We start from the raw sequence: 18,839 nt of genomic DNA on the forward strand, positions 1-18,839 counted from the left end.
TGCAAATGCAACACCTATCATTCGCATGGTAAGATACCCAACAAGTGTATGCATCATGCTCATCATAAGAAAGGACAAGGGAGCATTTCATAGTATGGAGGCATATGATGCAAGAACAACCAAATACAATAGGCGCAATCAATCAAGCATGCATCACAAATAAAGTGTCCAAGTCTCCAAGATCAATTGGAGGCAAGCAACAATGAACAAGATGTATCATGGGAGAGGCATGAACATGTATGTCATCAACCCAAGAAAGTGAGTAATAATGGAAAATGGGTGATGCGACAGAGCAAGCAATCATAGCAATCAAGTGGGGCAAGCTAGTAGTGCGAAGATGCAACATACTAGAAGGAATCATGGCAATCATGTCGTGTGTGCAAATGGTGGGCATGAATAATGCACAAGACATATCCCAAGCATGAAAGGAGGATATAAGCAAAATAGCATCAATAGCATGAGGCACATGATAAACATGACAATAGCAACAAGGATCTCCACCAAGCATGTAAATACACATAGGAGTAGCATAATGGTGAATCATGGGTAGATGCAAGCAAGGGTCACAATTGCATGGCAAAGGCATAGAAGCAAGCATAACATGCAAAGTGAACACGGTAAAATGAGCAAGGGAGCGGTATATAGCCCATAGCCGTGTGAGAGCCAAGTGAGAGAGATGCGCGTAGTCGTTGCGCGAAGAGAGCGGTGGGAAGGATAGTTCACGAGATCCTAAGTCATCTTTGCTCTCAAGAGCTCGTTTCATCAACTCTTGGGATTGAGAGGTTGACGAGTATACGGGAGTACCTACACAAAACAAAGACAAAGGGAAAATTGTGTGTGCATGGTATATGTACACATCATCCATGATGATGCATACGTGTTTGTGTTGGTTAGCACAAAATATCCAATGCTCAAATAGATGAGATGCGTGATATAGAAACATGTCATCCATCATGATAGGTTTATTGTTATGTATAGCATAATGGAGACTCAAAGGATGTAAAGCATCACTCGCAATATTTAGAGCATTCCGAGGAAAGGTATGCATACGGTGCACACAAGGGATGTAATCATGCGATACACAATAATTTTCATGGCATGGCATATGAGATGAATTGTGCAAATTTTGTGAAGGAAGCATATCAATATCATCACATGAAAAACAAAAAACAATGACCATCATCTCGTCATCTATGCCATAAGTGCAAATGGGATTTATGTTAATGGGGCATGCATAGCTACTATGTTGAGATTTAAATGATGCAATATGGGAGATCTCACTCATAGCATATGACAAGTTCAATGGATTGTCAAACATGATGTGACCAATAGAATTTTCACATGATATCCTATGTAGCATAACATCACAACTAGGCAACTCGACATGCTCGTCATCATATTCATCATAAATAGGCAAGTCATGACATGAAGAAGTCGCACTAGCATGAAGCATGGGTATAGGTGTGTCAACATCATGCAAGCAATCATTCATAAAATATTCCACTAGTGGGACAAGAGAAGCACCATCACCTATGTTACCTTTGGAGCATCGCTCATGTGTTGTAGGTGAGGTGTCGAAGAAAAAGTCGTTGTCATCTTCATCTTGGTGGAACCATGTGGGGGGTGCATCATCGTCCACCATGGCCATCGTCGTCTCCATTGGAGGTATGGACTCGTCGAGGATAGGCATGTCGTCATGTAGGAGACCTAGCACCAAATAAGAAAACACACTCGGAGTAGAGGTTAAGTCGTTAGAAATCATAGTGGCCTCACATGCCGTCTCAACTACCTCACTCACTAGGTGTTGTGGCTCACTCACTCCCTCTTGGATGCTCACACTCATATGGTTGGTGGAGTCACTCAAATGGCTCTCAACCTCACATAGGATGTGTGGCATGCTCTCAAGTGTGGGGCTAGTGGTGGTCACACTCATCCTCTCATAGGAAATGCACTCGATGTCATAGATGGTGGAGTCACTCATCTCACTCATGGGGTGGTGGCTCTCCTCACATGGCAATTGGGGCATCTCGTCATATGTGGGTGTCAGAGAGATGTAGGTGCAAATGTCTCCATGCTCAATCATGTTGCGGTCGTAGCCGTGGATGAAGGCCGAAGATGGCACATCATCACTCTCCTCTAGGACCAAAGATAAGGTCTCATGTGCGGTCTCGTAGCTTGACTCAGAGTATGAGTCCAATATGGGTGTCGTCTTCATGTTGTTGAAGAGGTTCGTGCTCGTCACCGTGGTCGAAGGGGATGGCCCTTGCTCGACCTTCTTGTCACTGTCTTGTTGTTGGAGGCCCATATGATGTGGCACCTCGTAGCTCGTCTCCATGACCGAAGGGAATGTGTAACGCCCTCGATGCGGTTATATCTCCCACGTGTCGAAGCACGACTTAGAGGCATAACCGCATTGAAAGCAATGTCGCAAGTGAGGTAATCTTCACACAACCCATGTAATACATAAGGAAAAGAGATACATAGTTGGCTTACAATCGCCAATTCACACAATTACAAGAATAAAGCAATACATCATCCAAGTACAATCAGGGCCCGACTACGGAGCCACAATAAAAGAAGAACCCCAAATGCTACACAGATCCCCGATCGTCCCGACTGGGCTCCAGGACTGATCAACTGGAAACAGAACAACACAAAGGACAAGATCTTCATCGAGCTCCTCCTTGAGCTTGGTTGCGTCACCTGCTCGGTAACATCGGCACCTGCAAACTGGTTTTGGAAGTATCTGTGAGTCACGGGGACTCAGCAATCTCGCACCCTCGCGATCAAGACTACTTAAGCTTATGGGTAAGGTAAAGATATGAGGTGGAGCTGCAGCAAGTGACTAGCATATATGGTGGCTAACATCCGCAAAAGAGAGCGAGAAGAGAAGGCAAAGCACGATCGAGAAACTATGATCAAGAAGTGATCCTAGAACAACCTACGTCAAGCATAACTCCAACACCATGTTCACTTCCCGGACCCCGCCGAGAAGAGACCATCACGGTTACACACACGGTTGATGTATTTTAATTAAGGTCAACTTCAGGTTTTCTACAACCGGACGTTAACAAATTCCCATCTGCCCATAACCGCGGGCACGGCTTTCGAAAGTTCAAATCCCTACAGGGGTGTCCCAACTTAGCCCATCACAAGCTCTCATGGTCAACGAAGGATATTCCTTCTAGCGGGAAGACCCGATCAGACTCGGAATCCCGGTTACAAGACATCCTTGACAATGGTAAAACAAGTCCAGCAAGACCACCCGCTGTGCCGACAAATCCCGATAGGAGCTGCACATATCTCGTTCTCAGGGCACACCGAATAAGCTAAGCGTATGGGAGCCAACGTAACCCAAGTTGCCAAGGGACGGCCCCGCACGGTGCTCTGGGTTGGACCAACACTTAGAGAAGCACTGGCCCGGGGGTTTAAAATAAAGATGACCCTTGGGCTGGCCTAACCCAAGGGAAAAAGAGGCTAGGTGGCGAATGGTAAAACCAAGGTTGGGCCTTGCTGGAGGAGTTTTATTCAAGGCGAACTGTCAAGGGGTTCCCATTATAACCCAACCGCGTAAGGAACGCAAAATCCGGGAACATAACACCGATATGACGGAAACTATGGCGGCAAGAGTGGAACAAAACACCAGGCATAAGGCCGAGCCTTCCACCCTTTACCAAGTATATAGATGCATTAATTAAATAAGATATATTGTGATATCCCAACAAGTAAACATGTTCCAACAAGGAACAACATCTCCATGTTCCAACAAGGAACAAACTTCAATCTTCACCTGCAACTAACAACACTATAAGAGGGGCTGAGCAAAGCGGTAACATAGCCAAACAACGATTTCCTAGGACAAGGTGGGTTAGAGGCTTGGTTCAACAATATGGGAGGCATGATAAGCAAGTGGTAGGTACCGCAGCATAGGCATAGCAAAAGAGCGAGCAACTAGCAAGCAAAGATAGAAGTGATTTCGAGGGTTGGTCATCTTGCCTGAGATCCTGCAAGGAAGAAGAACGAGTCCATGAAGAAGAAAAACCGACGTAGTCGAACGAATCCTCACAGAATGACGTTATCGGAACCAACCCGAAGAAGCAACACCGGAAAGAAGCACACAACATAGTAAACAACCAACATATGACCAAGGCATGATGCACAACCAAGTATGATGCATGTCCGGTTTAATGAAGCATGGCATGGCAAAATGCACAAACAATCCTACAAATTAAGTGGAGCTCAACATGCAACTCCGTTGCATATTGACGAAACACCACATTCGAGTTATTTAGTTCGATCTCGTTTATGTACCCAACAATATTCAATGTTGTTAGCTTGGCAAGAGGTGAATCATGATGAAACTATCTATCTAGGCAAGTTTAAATGAGGCCGGAACAACAACAACACAACAAGTCCGGAAAAAATCCTCATGAGCATATTATAGATTTGGTACTGTTCTGCCCTAAACCATATTTTAGAGTTATTAAACATGCAAAGCAAGTGCACCAAGTTAAACTAGGCATTTTTCCACCCCATTTACATATAAAGTTTATTAGATTTGGAGCTATGGTTAATTAGTTATGAATTAAATCATTTTAGCAAGTTATTTGAGCAAGTTTAAACAAACAACATCTTAAGCATTTTAAACATAGATGAAAATGGCAAATTATTAATCTACACAAAATTCTAAGCAAGTTACATATATAAAGTTTTTACATGTGATGCATAGTTTGTGAGATATTAAATGTATGAACATGAGGGTCTTTTCTGTAAAACTGCCAAACTCCTGGATATTAGACAAATTCGCATAACTGGAAAAAAACATCTACGGGCCGAAACTGAATGGCCCAACAGTGTACAGGAGAGGGCACTGGATCTGGTGCTCACCAGGCCTCATGGGCCGGCTTGGTGGGGAGGCTGGACGCGGGTTGCATCTGGCAGCGACTGGGCTTCGACCCGAGAGGCAGGGCGCGGTCAACGCACGGTGTCGTGCAAGCAGGGGAGGCGAGGGGCGATGCAGACAGCGGTCAACGGCTGCAGCGCGACGCGGCAGGAGCTCCGGCGAGGCGGCCTCGGCGGGGACCGGTCGGAACGGACTGGGACGACAGACGTAGGCGAGATGGTGGGGTCGGCAGGGCCCGGATCTGGCCGAAGGATGAGCTTGAGGCGGCTACGGCTCCCTGAAAACTCCATGGACACCAAGTCGGGCTCCCTGCACGAGCAGACAGAGAGAGAGAGAGATGAGAAGGAGCAGAAGGGCGAGGAAGGAAGGGAAGGTAGGGCGGCACGGTGGTGCTTGAGCACCAGGCGAGGTAGGGAGGAGGCCGGCGGCATGACCTGCTGCTGCTGTTTTCGCCAGCGACGTGGACGTGCGAGGCGGCGGCAGTGGACTTGGCGAAGCAGGGACAACCGAATCCAAGGTGGGGAGGCACGACGGGAAAACAGGGGTGGCTGGATCCGAGGCGAGGAAGCTTCGGAGATGGCCAGATCAGGCCAGTTCGTGTCGAGGAGGCGAGGTAGCAGGCCAGCGTGGAGGAACTCCGGCGGCCATGGCGTCCGGACTTGGCGGGGCGACGAAGAGGAGCGGCAGTGGACAGGCGCGGCTCCTGCAGAGGGACTTGGCGCGGCGATGGAGCATGCTTGGGGAGGAGCAGGGGCACGCGAGGAGCTGCTGCAGTTCGCGTGCTCCGGCACGGGCGGAGCCATCAACGAGGAGAAGAGATGTGAGGTGCGCTCGGGAGCTGCTCTGTTGCTGCGGCCTCGAGAAGAAAACAGAGGAGGAGCTCCTCTCTTGTGGGCTGGGTCGAGGCAAGGAGGAGTTGGTGGCGAGCGATGGTTGGTGGGGAATGGATCCCGAGGGGGATTTGGTTGGTGACGGGACAAGCTCCCGAGGAACATGGGTGGCGGCGGCGGAAGGATTAGATGGATCGATGGGACAGGACTAGGGTTCCATCTATTTATATAGCAACGAGAATTTTTGGTTAGGGGTATTTGGTTCCTCCGATTTTAATCGGACGGTCGAGAAATAAAAGATAGGAAGACCAAATAGGAAAAAGGAGATGTTTTGTAGATGTTTGGGAATGATCCGGACACGACAGTGACGATTGCTCGGGTCGGGTCCGAGACAATTTTCGGACGCGCGAGGGGTGGGCCGCGGGCCGACGAGAGAGGTTAGGTTGGACCTGGCGGTAGGTAGCCTGTGCAGACGGTCTCGAGCTGAGAGAAGAGAAGAGAGGGAGGCCCGGCGACTGTTTCCGGAGACCGAAAACGTCCGACGTTAGACCGGCTATATTGCCGCTATAGTTATTCGTTGGGGCATCCAACGGACTCCGAATGCGATGAAACTTGGCGGGCGTACTACTGACAACAAAACAACATCGCACGCCAACTTTCATCCCATTCCGTGAACATTCTCCGGCCACTTATAAAATAATATTTCGGACATGCCGCGGGCACGTGCAAGTGTGGTTGGGCTCAGAACGGACAACGGAGAGAACTCGGGGAACCCGGACGAATGCAAGTTTTAAAACAAGATGATGCAATGCACATGATGACATGATGAAATGCAACATGCAAGCCAATGACAAGGCAGCAACAGCGAATAACTGGAGGACACCTGGCACATCGGTCTCGGGGCGTTACAGAATGTCCCATGCTCGGCCATATTCCTTGGGAGGCTTCCGAAGATGGAAGTGTCGCCCTCGCTCGTAGGTGGTCGCCTCGTTGGTGAAGATGTCGATGTAGGCAAACTCATGGGAAGTAGGCTAAGATGTCGTACATCCGAAGGCGAAGATGCCTTGATAGCACTTGGCGAAGATGCCGAAGTGGTTGTTGTAGCCGTAGCTCCATCTTGGTGGTGCTTGTCTCGCGGTCTTCTCTTATGGTCATGAAGTTTGGACTTGGCGTGAAGTAGGGCTTGTTGGGACTTGTAGGTAGGCGCATCTCGAGCATCTTCATGTTGATGGTGTCGTTGTCATGCTTGAGCTCGATGGCCTTCGTCGTCGTCGTGCACATGTTGCTTGGAGGTTACTTTCCCTTCATGACGATGTGTATCATGAACATGATGGTGGTCGCCATGGAGATGTGGACGTGGACGACTTGCGCTTATATCATTTGGGCGCTTCGAAGATGATTGAGTTGCTCATCGCCGCCTTGAGTATGATGAAGGGGAAGTAGACTTGATCAAGGCCCGAATCTCCTCCATCCTTGCATCTTGCTCCTCCTTTTGCACGGAAAGCTTGTTGTCGATGTAGTCCCTTTTCCTTGCTTCGGAGTGAAGAATGTCGATGGAGAGGTTCTCGATGCGCTCTCGCAATCTTGATTGTGTGCCTTGCATTTGTCGTTGTAGATCGAAGATTGACGCTTTGGTGATGTAGTTGTTCACGCCGTCATTGTTGTGGAAGACCGGAGATGAAATGCCTTTCCTATCCATCACAAGACTCGAGCAAATATGAGTGGAGAAAGGAGAAGAACTATACCAAATGTACCTTGACCGATGTTGAAGATGGATCAATGATCACTCAATGATGTAACAAGGAAATAGCACAATTGGTACCAATTCTTGTCGATTTCTCACACCTACACAAATAAGGCTTATGGTGGAGCTCGGTGAGGATAGTGGCACAAAAAATTGATGCAAAATGTTAGCAAGAGTCAATAATGTTGAAAGATATTCACAAATTCGCAAGTGTAACAAGTAGACCAATAGCAATATGTGGCACACAGAAACACACACACGGATAGATAAATGGGGTCGTGCAACCAAGGATGAGCACAAAATGTGGAATCCACGGAAAACGCTTGTGTTGCACAACTCAAGAGAGACACTAGCACGATTGCTCAATAGGTAGATACGACACTTGTGCACAACCTATAGGAGACAAAAATGCAACGACTTCTATCCCAAGTATGCTATGTATATGATGTTCCGGTGGTATGATCCAAGATGATCGGATATGACAATCTTATGCAATGTGGTATGATGCTGTGGCACTTGCTTACAAGCTCTTTGTTCACTCTTTTTCTTTGCTTAAAAGCTTGTTTTTTTATATATGGCCACTTTGCAAAATGCACAAACCAAGATAGCAATTGGGTATATACGGGAACAATCTTGTGACACAAGGGATGATATGATACCAATATGATATGGTATGTATGCAATGTATGGCATAGATCACTAATGTGCACAAGTAACGTTGCCGGCAATACTCAAATGGCTAGTCTCGATAGGCAAGTAACGCAAAATGGGCTAGGGGTTATCAATGCAATGGCAAGGGAATTTACAATGGAGGGATACCACGATACCAAGATGATATGGAGGTTACCGTCCATGTCGATGATGAGTGGCGGTGATGTTGATGGAGATACCAAGATGATGGAGACTCGTCCCTAAGTAGCCGAAACACCTTAGGAAACGGAAAAACCGCAAACTCAAAATCTCAAATGTCAAATGTCAAATGTCAAATGGTGGTAGTGGAATGCGGTGGCGGTGTTGCGGAAGCTCAATGGGATTGCGGAAATGCAATGATGGGTTTTGCGAGTAGGCAATGCGGAAGTGGAGGGTAAGGTTGGCTATACACGGTGTCGGAGTTGGAAGCACGGTCCCTAAGTAGCCGAAACACCTTAGAAGACACAACTCACAACACAAACAAAATTGGGTTAAGTTGCGGTGGCGGAAGTGTATTGTGGGTAAGCCTATGCGGTAGTTGTGGTGGTGGTTGATGAAGAAGCAACCATCCCTAAGTAGCCTAGACACCTTAGGAGACTCAAATCACTCCTCAAGCAACCACTAATGCGATGGGGAACAAAATTGGTTAGGTTGCGGAAGTCGGTGGTGGTTATGCAGAGGTTGTGGTGGAATCCATAGGCAAAGATGCCAAAGTTCCAACAATTTGATGGAGTCAAATGGTGATGATAGTATTTTCGTGGGAAGGGGGGTGTCAAGAGCTTTTCAACGAGCTAAAGAACGTCAAAACGGACTCCAGATGAATTAGTTATGGACAAAACGGTGAAACGGGGATGGCTGAGATGTCACGGGCCGGACATCCGGGCTCGGGGCCGGAAATCCGGGACCTGATGTCCAGAACCGAGCAAATTTGGTGCTCCAGGAGCCGGATGTCCGGCCGGGGACCCGGATGTCTGGCCCGATGAATCCAGGTCTCGTTTGGGGCGGAAATTTTCGAATTGGGGGCGGAAATTGATGATTCCAAAGGCAAAATTGGAGAGATTTCGTGGATGAAAAGTGGGGAAAAGTGGGGATATGCTAGATCCACTTGAAACCAAGCAAATCCATGGATCAAATCCAACAAAACTTCGTCAAACCAACAAATAAAAAAAATTGGGGGCTATTTTTGGTGGGGATTTTCGAATTTTAGGACAAAATCAACAAAATTAGGCTAGAAAACAAGGAGGGGAGGCTCCGAAATCATGATCAACGTGGCTCATGATACCAAGATGATGTAGGGTAGGAACCCTATGGGCCGATCTTTCATGAAAGGAGCAGATCCCGCGATGAACACGAAGAACACGAGGAGGGAAACGAGGGGAAAATCACAAGGGGAACACAAGAGAACACTCAAACCAACAAGAATGATCACACATGCGCTAGATCCATGAACACAAAGAGAGATACAAGATCCAAAGTCAACAACGGACGATACAAGAGGTAACGGTCTTCTCCGTGAGGAGGTCTTGATGGGGCCGCCCAAGAGGGGGTCTTGATGATCTTCTCCGCAAGGAGGTCTTGAATCCAAAGGGATCTTCTCCGTAGAGGCCGCGGTCTCTCTCGTGGAGTAGATCCGATGTGGATGAGCAATACTCTATCTCCAAAATGAGCTAAACCAATGCTAACCCTAACCCTAACTAGGAGAAGGTGGGGAGTATATATAGTGCTAGCCCACGAAGGGGTAAGTGAGAGGAGGGATACATGGGCCCTTGGCCCGATCTCTGCGCACAGGCAGGTGCCGGATGTCCGGGCTGGGGGCCGGATGTCCGGCGGCTCACGAAGAGCCGGATGTCCGGGCCTCTGGCTGGAGTTTCCCGATTCTTCTGCTCTCTAGTTAGCGTGCTCCGGATTTCCGGGCGAAGGGGCCAGATGTCCGGGGCTTCGGGGGGAGCCGGATGTCCGGGGCATGGGGCCGGATGTCCGGGCTGTCGGGGTCGCTTCCGGAGCTCTCTGGATAGGAAGGGGCCGGATTTCCGGGGGTAGGGCCGGATGTCCGGGCTGGGGCCGGATGTCCGGGGCCTGTAGCAGCTGGCTTTTCTTCCTTCTCCTTCCTTCGCTCCCGCACACACTTGGCCTTGGTCCTTGGGCTCTCCTTGGTCTCCTCGGATGTACCTGAGTATGCACAAGGTCCGCGCTTGAAGTAGCATCCATGTCTTACATGCGGAAAGGGAAGATTCGGAAAGGAGCGAGTTCACCTTGTGTCCAATGGCGTATGCTCGAGTGTACATGGGGATGATCGTAGGATGCTCCGCATCAGCGCCTGTGTGGTGGTGATGATGAGGGTGGCGTTAGTGGAGATGGCACCGCCCAAAGGCCGATGCGCGCGGTGGTGGAGCCTCCTCATCTTCGGTTGGACTTGTCCCTTGTTCTATGGTGGTGGAGATGGAGCAGCAAAGGACATTAATCTTGGATGACGGCAACTTCTGGAAGATGATGGTGGTGGCTAGGGTATGCAGAGGTATTTATAATGCCTCTCCCAAAGCCTCCTCCGTTGTTGATAGTTGACTGCTTTGATCCAGGGGTGAAGGTGAGACTAATCCTCTCCCAAACCCTTCCTATTGGCTAAGGGGATCGTGTGCGAACAAACAGGGACGGTATCGGTGAAGAATCCCGTCCAAAATGACAACTTTTGGACCTGTCTCACACGGTACGATCACCGGTACAACTGCGCAGTCATACCAAATGTCGTCGAACGCTTTGGACTCCTTTGATATTTTGATCGTCATTTCTTCATACAGACTCAGATTTTGATGTTCTTGGGCTCGTTCGAATCGCTTGAAAGATGCTGACGTGCCGGTGGTATTAGATTTGGAGCACTTGAAACACTTTTTTGACCTCCCAAATGCATAAGTCTAGTCTATCAGTCCTCTTTATTTTACGCGTGTTTGGTCCCTTTCATCGTTTTGGTCCTAGATTGATTCAAAACACCTCTAGACACAAGAAAACTAAGAAAAGTAATAAAAAACCAAATAAAACACTAAAAATGCAATGCTCATAGTGAAAATGGTAAAAAAAAACTATGGGCGCTTAAAGGGGACAATGAAAACAATAAAATGCAACCGCATGAGCATCGAACAACTCATGAGCAACTTAAGAAAAATATGATTGAGCATATATAGGCGCTTAAAGGGGACAACGAAAACATATGTGCGAGTTGAATTCAAGTTTAAATTATTTTATTTTAAAACTTAGTTGGATTATTATGTTTACATTTGAACTAGTGTCGCATTTGAATATTAACTAATCGGAGATTTGATATGCTATTATTTCAAGTGTTTTGGACTTTAGAAATAGGAGCACACGTTTGAGGTTCTTATAACCGTATCTGCATACGCACACAAATATTGTGTTCGCTTCGAGGAATGTTTACATTCCATTCCTGGTTTTCATACCACCCCGTCCTGGTTTATTGGCTCCCTTCTTATTTTGTATCGAATTTTGACCATAGCTTTGATCAAAAAATGTTAATGGATGTTACGAAAAATTATATCCTTGGATCACATTTGAACATAGTTTTTGATAATGTTATTTTTACTGTGCATAGCTTATATTTTATTAGTTAAAATTATGATCAAAATATGACCCTAAATACTAGGGAACTAATAAATCAGGACGGAAGTAGTATGTACTAGTAGTAGCTCTAATAAACACCACCTGCATTATTAAGGATGCCATAAGAGGGGCTACATAAAACACAAGGAACAAGAAAAACAGTTCAAAGCACGCACGACACTCCCAGCAAACTGCAAACGCGGGATCAAACTCTAAGAAGGTAGACGCTAAGCTCGGGGCCGACGCTGTTGGCATTGCTGCCGCTGTCCGGGTTGATCATGTAGAATGCCTCCGAGTCGCGCGAGCCCACCACGCGCTCGAACCGCGCGCGCATGTACATGACGTCGCCCTCGCCGCCACCGCATGACGCCGGTATGACCCCGGCCCCCATGGACACGGGCTCCAGCGCGCGCAGCACCCGCCAGTCTGCGGCCCCGCACTCGCGCCGCACCGCGTACCCGCATCCCTTGCCGTTGCAGTAGGCGCGCCACACCGTCTCCTCCAGCAGCTTCCTGCCCGCGCCGGCGCCCGCGCCAGCAGTGGTGCCGGGGAATGCGGAGGCGCCCTTGGAGCGCTCGCACTCGAGTGCGATGCGCACGAGGCCCGAGGCCATCTCGCGAACTAGCGACGCCGTGGGCGCGGTCAGCTCCAGCAGCAGCGCCGGGCACGCGCGCGGGTCGACCTGGAACGCGAGGTGGACGTGGCCGCGACGGTGCCCGTACAGCGTGCCGGTAAGCCGCGAGCCGAGGCCGACCTGCCGGTGCCGGCCGGAGATTGCCGCTGCCAGCACCGTGCGCAGGCGCGACACGGCCGTGCGGCCCGGCCTAGTATTCTTGCGGTGCTGCTTGAGCGGCTTGGGCGGGGGAGACACGAAGTCCTCCGAGTGGAAGGACCGGCAGGCGGAGGAGAAAGCCAAGGACGCCTCCTCGTCGTCCTCGGCATGCTTATCCGAGCTGATCTTGACGAAACCTTCCTCCGCGGCGGCGGTGCTAGTGGCGCCATGGCTGCTGCTCTTGCCGAGAACCGGCCACTTGAAGTGCCTCCGGGAGAAGGAGAAGGAGGACTCGTGGGGGCTTCTCTCCATGATGTTTCTCATGGTATGGTTTCTTGCAGAAGCTGCTGTCTATTGCGCGCCGGCTGTGTGTGCCTATGTATGGAGGATGATAGACGGAAGGAATGGGGTTTTGTACTGTGAGGGGAAACTGGTGAGCAGAACCCACCAAACTGAGCAGACAGGAGAGAAGAGAAGAGAAGAGAAGCGTGTGTGTGAGCTCTGTCTTGTTTCCCCCTTGTTTCTGGCTTGGCTCTGTTGTGTGTTGTTGTGTCTCGAGGTCGAGGAGGAAATGGAACACAGGCTGCGGTGAGTCTGTGCCTCTGCGGTCAGGCCCGGCACCGGCAGGCAAGCAGGCACGCAGGCACACAGGAGAAACGAGTGCTGTAGCGTTTTCGATTAAGTGCTGTAGCATTTGATAAATGAAATTCATACTCACCTCCAGACACCCTTTATCGAAAAAAAACTGACTAAGAAAAAGTTGTACTGCATCTCTGCGTCTGAAGTAAAAAAACGCAGGCAGCCAGAACTGCGGGGATACAAGTATGGATTTGTCCAACTAATCGTACATCAGTACGTGTACGTGGAGTAGATTACAGAGATGTGGTGCGAGCGAGTAGGTTGGTTTGCCTGCATTGCGCTGTGCCCCTTCACTCTCAGAGTTGACAAACTGTGCCCAGCTAAGCTGGTCCGTCCATGCCCCATGTCAACTGTGTGCAAATGCTGCAAACGGTGTCACTAGTTTGACCGGTAACTAAATCTCTGGACACCATACGCGAAACATGGCAACCAGATAATGAACCAGCCAACAATGTAGGTGAATTCCAGTTGAGCATGAAGATTTGGGCGACAACGTTTTGCATTAGTAGGTGGCACGGTGCTGACTATTTCTCTCACATTGCTTGCATCCCGCTGTAACGTGCTTTACACCGGGATACTCTTGAGAAACTTGTGCCAGGTGTCTTGCGTGGGCGTGACCGAGAGCGAAGTTAACTCGATGCCTATTCAGGTGCACTAAATAATGCAAGTGTGATCTGAGAGTTGGTTCAGAGACATACGCAGTTTAGCACGTTGAATTTCGCCCGCCCCTGTCTCAAGGCCCAAATGCCTCCAAGCTGCCTCCTGAGAAAAAGGGACATGGAGAAAAGCACAGTGGCGCGACCGAGCTTAGGGTCTCTTTGATTCAAAGGATTTTGATAGGATATTTAAAGAATTAGAATCCTTAGAAATTTTTCCTACATTGGTTGTTTGATTCGTAGGATTGAATCCCGTAGGATTTTTTCCTTAGAATTCATTTGTACTACATTTCACAGGAATTTTAACATCCACTCCAATCTCTTGAAAGAAATCTTTTGTTTTTCCCGTGATACAATCAAACAAACTCAAATGCTATAGGGATCCAATAGACATGCCATTTCAATCCTACATTTTTCTTATTTCTGTGTTTTTGCAATCCTATGAATCAAAGAGGCCCTTAATCTGTCCCCGCAATGACGCTCAAATCATGACGGCGGCCCGGGTGTGGATGTGGATTGCTTGAAGGGAAACGGAAACACATCCAGGCACTGTTTGTCGCTGCACACATTGTAAAGGACTAGAGCTTGAACTTGTGCGAATGAAACGAGGAAAAGGAGACGACAAAGGCAGCTGTGTTTTCCACCCCTTGTGATCCGTGCGGTCGATAGGACAGAGCAACACGGTAAACAAAGCAGCAAACTTTTTTCTTTTCTTAAAGGATAGTCACGGAAGACATAGCAAGCACCGAAAAGTGCAAGTAGAGGCTGAGCTCCATAGAAATCTTTTCTTTTTCAGCAAAAGAACTTTTTCTACACCTTAAAAAATTCTGAAAGAAGTAATGTAGACATATATTTGTAGTATACATGCATAAAATTTCATAAACATATATTCATATGGGATGTACACAAAAAAGGAAAATGCAGGCATTAAAATGGGCCTTTTCTTTGTTGTATTTGGGCTAGATATTTGTCTTTTTTGTGTAGCATGCAAATAAACAAATTAGTTGATGAAATTTTAAACATATTTGAAAAAAATATTTTTTTTCAAACTTTTAAATATATTTTGATTTTTTTAGAACAAGCTCCATGGAGCTCGGTCTTTGCAATGCCGCACTCTAGCAAGCACATACTAGCAGAAGAGAGTACAATAGCACCAGAGGCCAAAACCATGTCCACCGCCTCGCCCGATTGGCCCAAAATCACCATATTTGACCCTCTGACAAAATATTAGCATGATTTGACCCTTGTTCGAAAGTTTAGCGGCGTTAAGGTATATGGGTTACTGACATAGTCAACGGCGGTAGACCCTGGTCCACGCCCCCTGAACATGCCTACATGGCAAAGTAGCAACGTTATTGACCACGACGGTAGCCTTCGAACCCTACCACCACGACGGTAGCCTTCTAACCCTACCACCACGACCATCGGCGATAGACTCCTCAATGGGTAAGTGGCTGGTGGGCCACCCACCCACCCATTCAGTCTCATTCAATTTTCTTTTCTCATACCCGAGCTAGTGCCTTCTTCCCTCTCCCATCCAAACTCCTCTAAAATTCCACTTAAATTGGAGCCATTTGTTCGATGAATAGGAGGCATTTCTATCCCTTGAGGTAGACTCTCCCATCCTCCATGATTTTGTTGGTTAGAATCGTCTTATTTAATGGCATTGTTAACTTTTGAGCAAACCCTACTTTTGGTGATTTCTCTCAAATCCATTGCAAAAATGGTGGAATGTAGGGTTGTATGAGTTTTATGATGTGTAGTGGGCATTATGGTTGTGGTTTGTAACCAGAACTAAGGTTATGTTTAGGGTTAGGATATGTGCTATTTAATGTCACGATCCGTCGAATACATTAGTTGTGATGTGCTTTGGATATAATGCATTAATAATGTCATGATGCATATAATACATTAGACTTGTCGTTGATCCATTAAGTCGTGTGTCATTATTTTTAGATAACGAGACTTGTTAATGTTCATTATTTGGATAAGGCGGCATTTTTCGGTAACAATGCCGACATTATTGACGACAATCGGAAAAGGGGAAGGTATGATGTTGAAAGAGTAAGGGTCAGGCGTCGCTTCTCGATTTCGTGCCCTCGAAGAACCATTTGCTGAGAAATCCCGTGTTGCAAGAGATTCTGACAATCGAAGCATCTCTTCAAACTTGGATTGGTCCCTGCTTGTATAGTGGATGGACCCGAATGTTAGAGTTAAACTCACAGGAAGGTATGATGTTGGGGTGGGATCAAAATCTCGAATGAAAAATATGCCTAACAATTCAGATTTACATTTGGAGGTACACAAGGAGGCACTTGCATTTTAGAAGTGAGAGCCTCCGGGTCGCTCCTGTTCGGGCGACTCGCGCGGAACACCATTCCTAGACGGCGCCACCAAAATTCCTGCCTACCCCTGCTCCGCCTCCACCGGACGACACCGCACCATGAAGTTGCACGACTGACAGCGGCGGTGGGGACCTGGTGACGGCGCAAGGTGACTCTCGGGCACGATGGAGAGTGGCCATGTGGTTTGACGTGTTGGCATCTTGGCCAGCGCAACGACACGCCGTGGCGGCCTCCTACACCTGGCATCCTGTCCAGTGCATGCGGAGACTCCCTGTCGGTGTCAAAACCGGCGGATCTCGGGTAGGGGGTCCCGAACTGTGCGTCTAAGGTCGATAGTAACAGGAGACAGGGGACACAATGTTTACCCAAGTTCGGGCCCTCTCAATGGAGGTAATACCCTACTTCCTGCTTGGTTGATCTTGATGATATGAGTATTACAAGAGTTGATCTACCACAAGATTGTAGAGGCTAAACCCTAGATGCTAGCCTATGATTATGATTGTTTTTTCTATCGACTAGCCTGACCCTAGTTTATATAATGCACCAAAGGCCTAGGATAACAAGAGTCCTAGCCTAATACGTCGGCGGGGGAGGAGTCCTTCTCTTGACCACCAAGTCTTGTGGAATCTTCCTTGTATGCGGCGGCTGTCCGAACTGGCCCATGAGTATACGGCCATGGGGGTCCTCGGCCCAATCTAACTGACCGGGAGACGGCGTGGTGAGTACCCCCTAGTCCAGGACACTGTTAGTAGCCCCTTGAACCGGTCTTCAAGTTGGGGACGCTCCTCGATTCTTCTGAACTGTTCTTCATCTTCGGTCGTCAGTCTTGAAAACTGGTTCAGCAAATCTTCTTCGACCTTGAGGATCACCAACGTGCATCCGAAGAGTTTATACGTCAGGTATCCGAGGAGCCCCTTTAAGTTTTTGGCCTTTATCAATGCCTTGTTATTTTTATGCCACGCATCGGGTTTGAAGTTGTTCCCGGGTGGCAGCACCCTCTTGCGTCCGAGCTCCAATGCCGGACTGCATTCGAGGTATCTTTTGCAGACGAGCACCAACGTCGGACCGCTTTCGAGCTCCAACGCCGGAATGTATCCGAGCTCCAACGCCGGACTATGTCCAAGCTCCAACGCCGGACTGTATCCGAGCTCCAACGCCGGACTATATCCGAGGTGTCATAAATCACGTTGGTTCAAAAAGGTTGAAGGAGTTTAGCCGAGCTTAATGTCGGAAATGCCCTCTATGGAGCCAGCCACTAGCGCCCGAGCTTTATGTTGGACTGCTTCCGAGGTGGTGCACCACCCCGACTGTGGGCCGATTTTTTGTCAATATTTTTATTGGTACAATTTATTCTCTGCCGAGATATATAGCCAGTAGCCCTCAAGGTGTGTATCGGTCTAAAACCCGAGATGCACCTGAAGGATGACATAAGACCGCTGATCCCAGTAGCCGCTGAGACTCAGGTTGATTTGCAAAATCGGTCTGAGGATCAACTCCTAGCTTGGCAGAATACTTCGGGACACAAAAAGCGGTGTGCAGAGTTCTCGAGACTTAGGTTGGGTGCGTCCGACCAACCTGAGGATCATAATCTCCTCGAAAACTATATTGCACTTAAAATTTCTGCACTGGATTGCCAATGCAGTAGCCCCCGAGACACTGGTCGGGTGGCAACACCAGATCAGGGGATCGATACGCCCCTTTAATATTAGTAAATGATAAGCCCGAAGCCCAGTAGCCCCCGAGCCTTAATGCGGGCACGGGTGACCGAATTAAGGATCGATATCCAGAGTAAAATCACAAATTATGTGTAATGATTCTATGTATCCAAGTACTTTACATCATTAATGCTCGGATCCGCATTTTACAAAACTTTGTTGACCGACCATCGGCTTCCACCTCCTCGGTCAGTAGCCGAGGAGTGTTTGTCCTACTTTATAAAGCGTTTATGAGGGCAAAGATTTACGACAAACAAGGCAATCTAGCCATATGGTTTTATAAACAAAGGTACGCAGAGAGATATGTTATATTACTGTTTAACATAAGAAATGTCTTCCAAAGAAAATAGTCCCGCTATCGGTTCCTTTCTTTGAGTTGTCATGCTAAGCATGATCATGAAACCTCAGCTCTAATGTAAGAGCAAAATATTGAGGATTTTGTTTGGGAGGCCAGTTACTAGCTCCCGGTAGTGTTCGGCGACAGTCGAGGTCAAGCCGTAAACACTTCGGCCAATGTTATGAATGGCCCGTCATTTAACACAGTCATCAGATCGCTGACCAGTTTACGCTTATTGCGACAGTCAGTTTTTGACTTTCTCCACTGAGGTGCTTAACCATGTGAGCTGGAAGCACAATCGCAGTGGTTCTCACTTTGCACACCTAGCCAAACAAAGCGGAACGTAGGAGGCAAGTGCAGGAGCTAGGCAACCCAACTATTGACCGAAGACACAATTCGAAACCGATGCATATTTAGCAATATCCAAGAATGCTTTTGCCAAATCTCTAAAGGTGTCCGGCCTTGCACTGCGAGACTTGTGCTGAAAACACACAAATAGTTTAAAAGTGCCATAAGCTTGGAAAACCAAAAAAACGTCAGTAAAAACTTGACGTCCGAACAAGATCAAGTGTTCGGTGCCAATTCGAAAATTGGTCTTA

General features: G+C 48.0%; 1 protein-coding gene across 1 annotated transcript; it reads right to left on the reverse strand.

Moving 5' to 3' along the window:
* Positions 1-11,859: 11,859 nt before the first annotated feature.
* LOC125548440 (protein MIZU-KUSSEI 1) lies at positions 11,860-13,099 on the reverse strand. The gene has a single exon (XM_048712029.2). It carries the CDS (start codon positions 12,870-12,872, stop codon positions 11,982-11,984), a length of 891 nt encoding a protein of 296 aa, XP_048567986.1. The 5' UTR covers positions 12,873-13,099; the 3' UTR covers positions 11,860-11,981.
* Between the last annotated feature and the right edge of the window lie 5,740 nt (positions 13,100-18,839).

Source organism: Triticum urartu, chromosome 3A (genome assembly GCF_056163025.1).
Source record: "Triticum urartu cultivar PI428250 chromosome 3A, HENAU_Tu73, whole genome shotgun sequence".
Classification (NCBI taxonomy): Eukaryota; Viridiplantae; Streptophyta; class Magnoliopsida; order Poales; family Poaceae; genus Triticum; species Triticum urartu.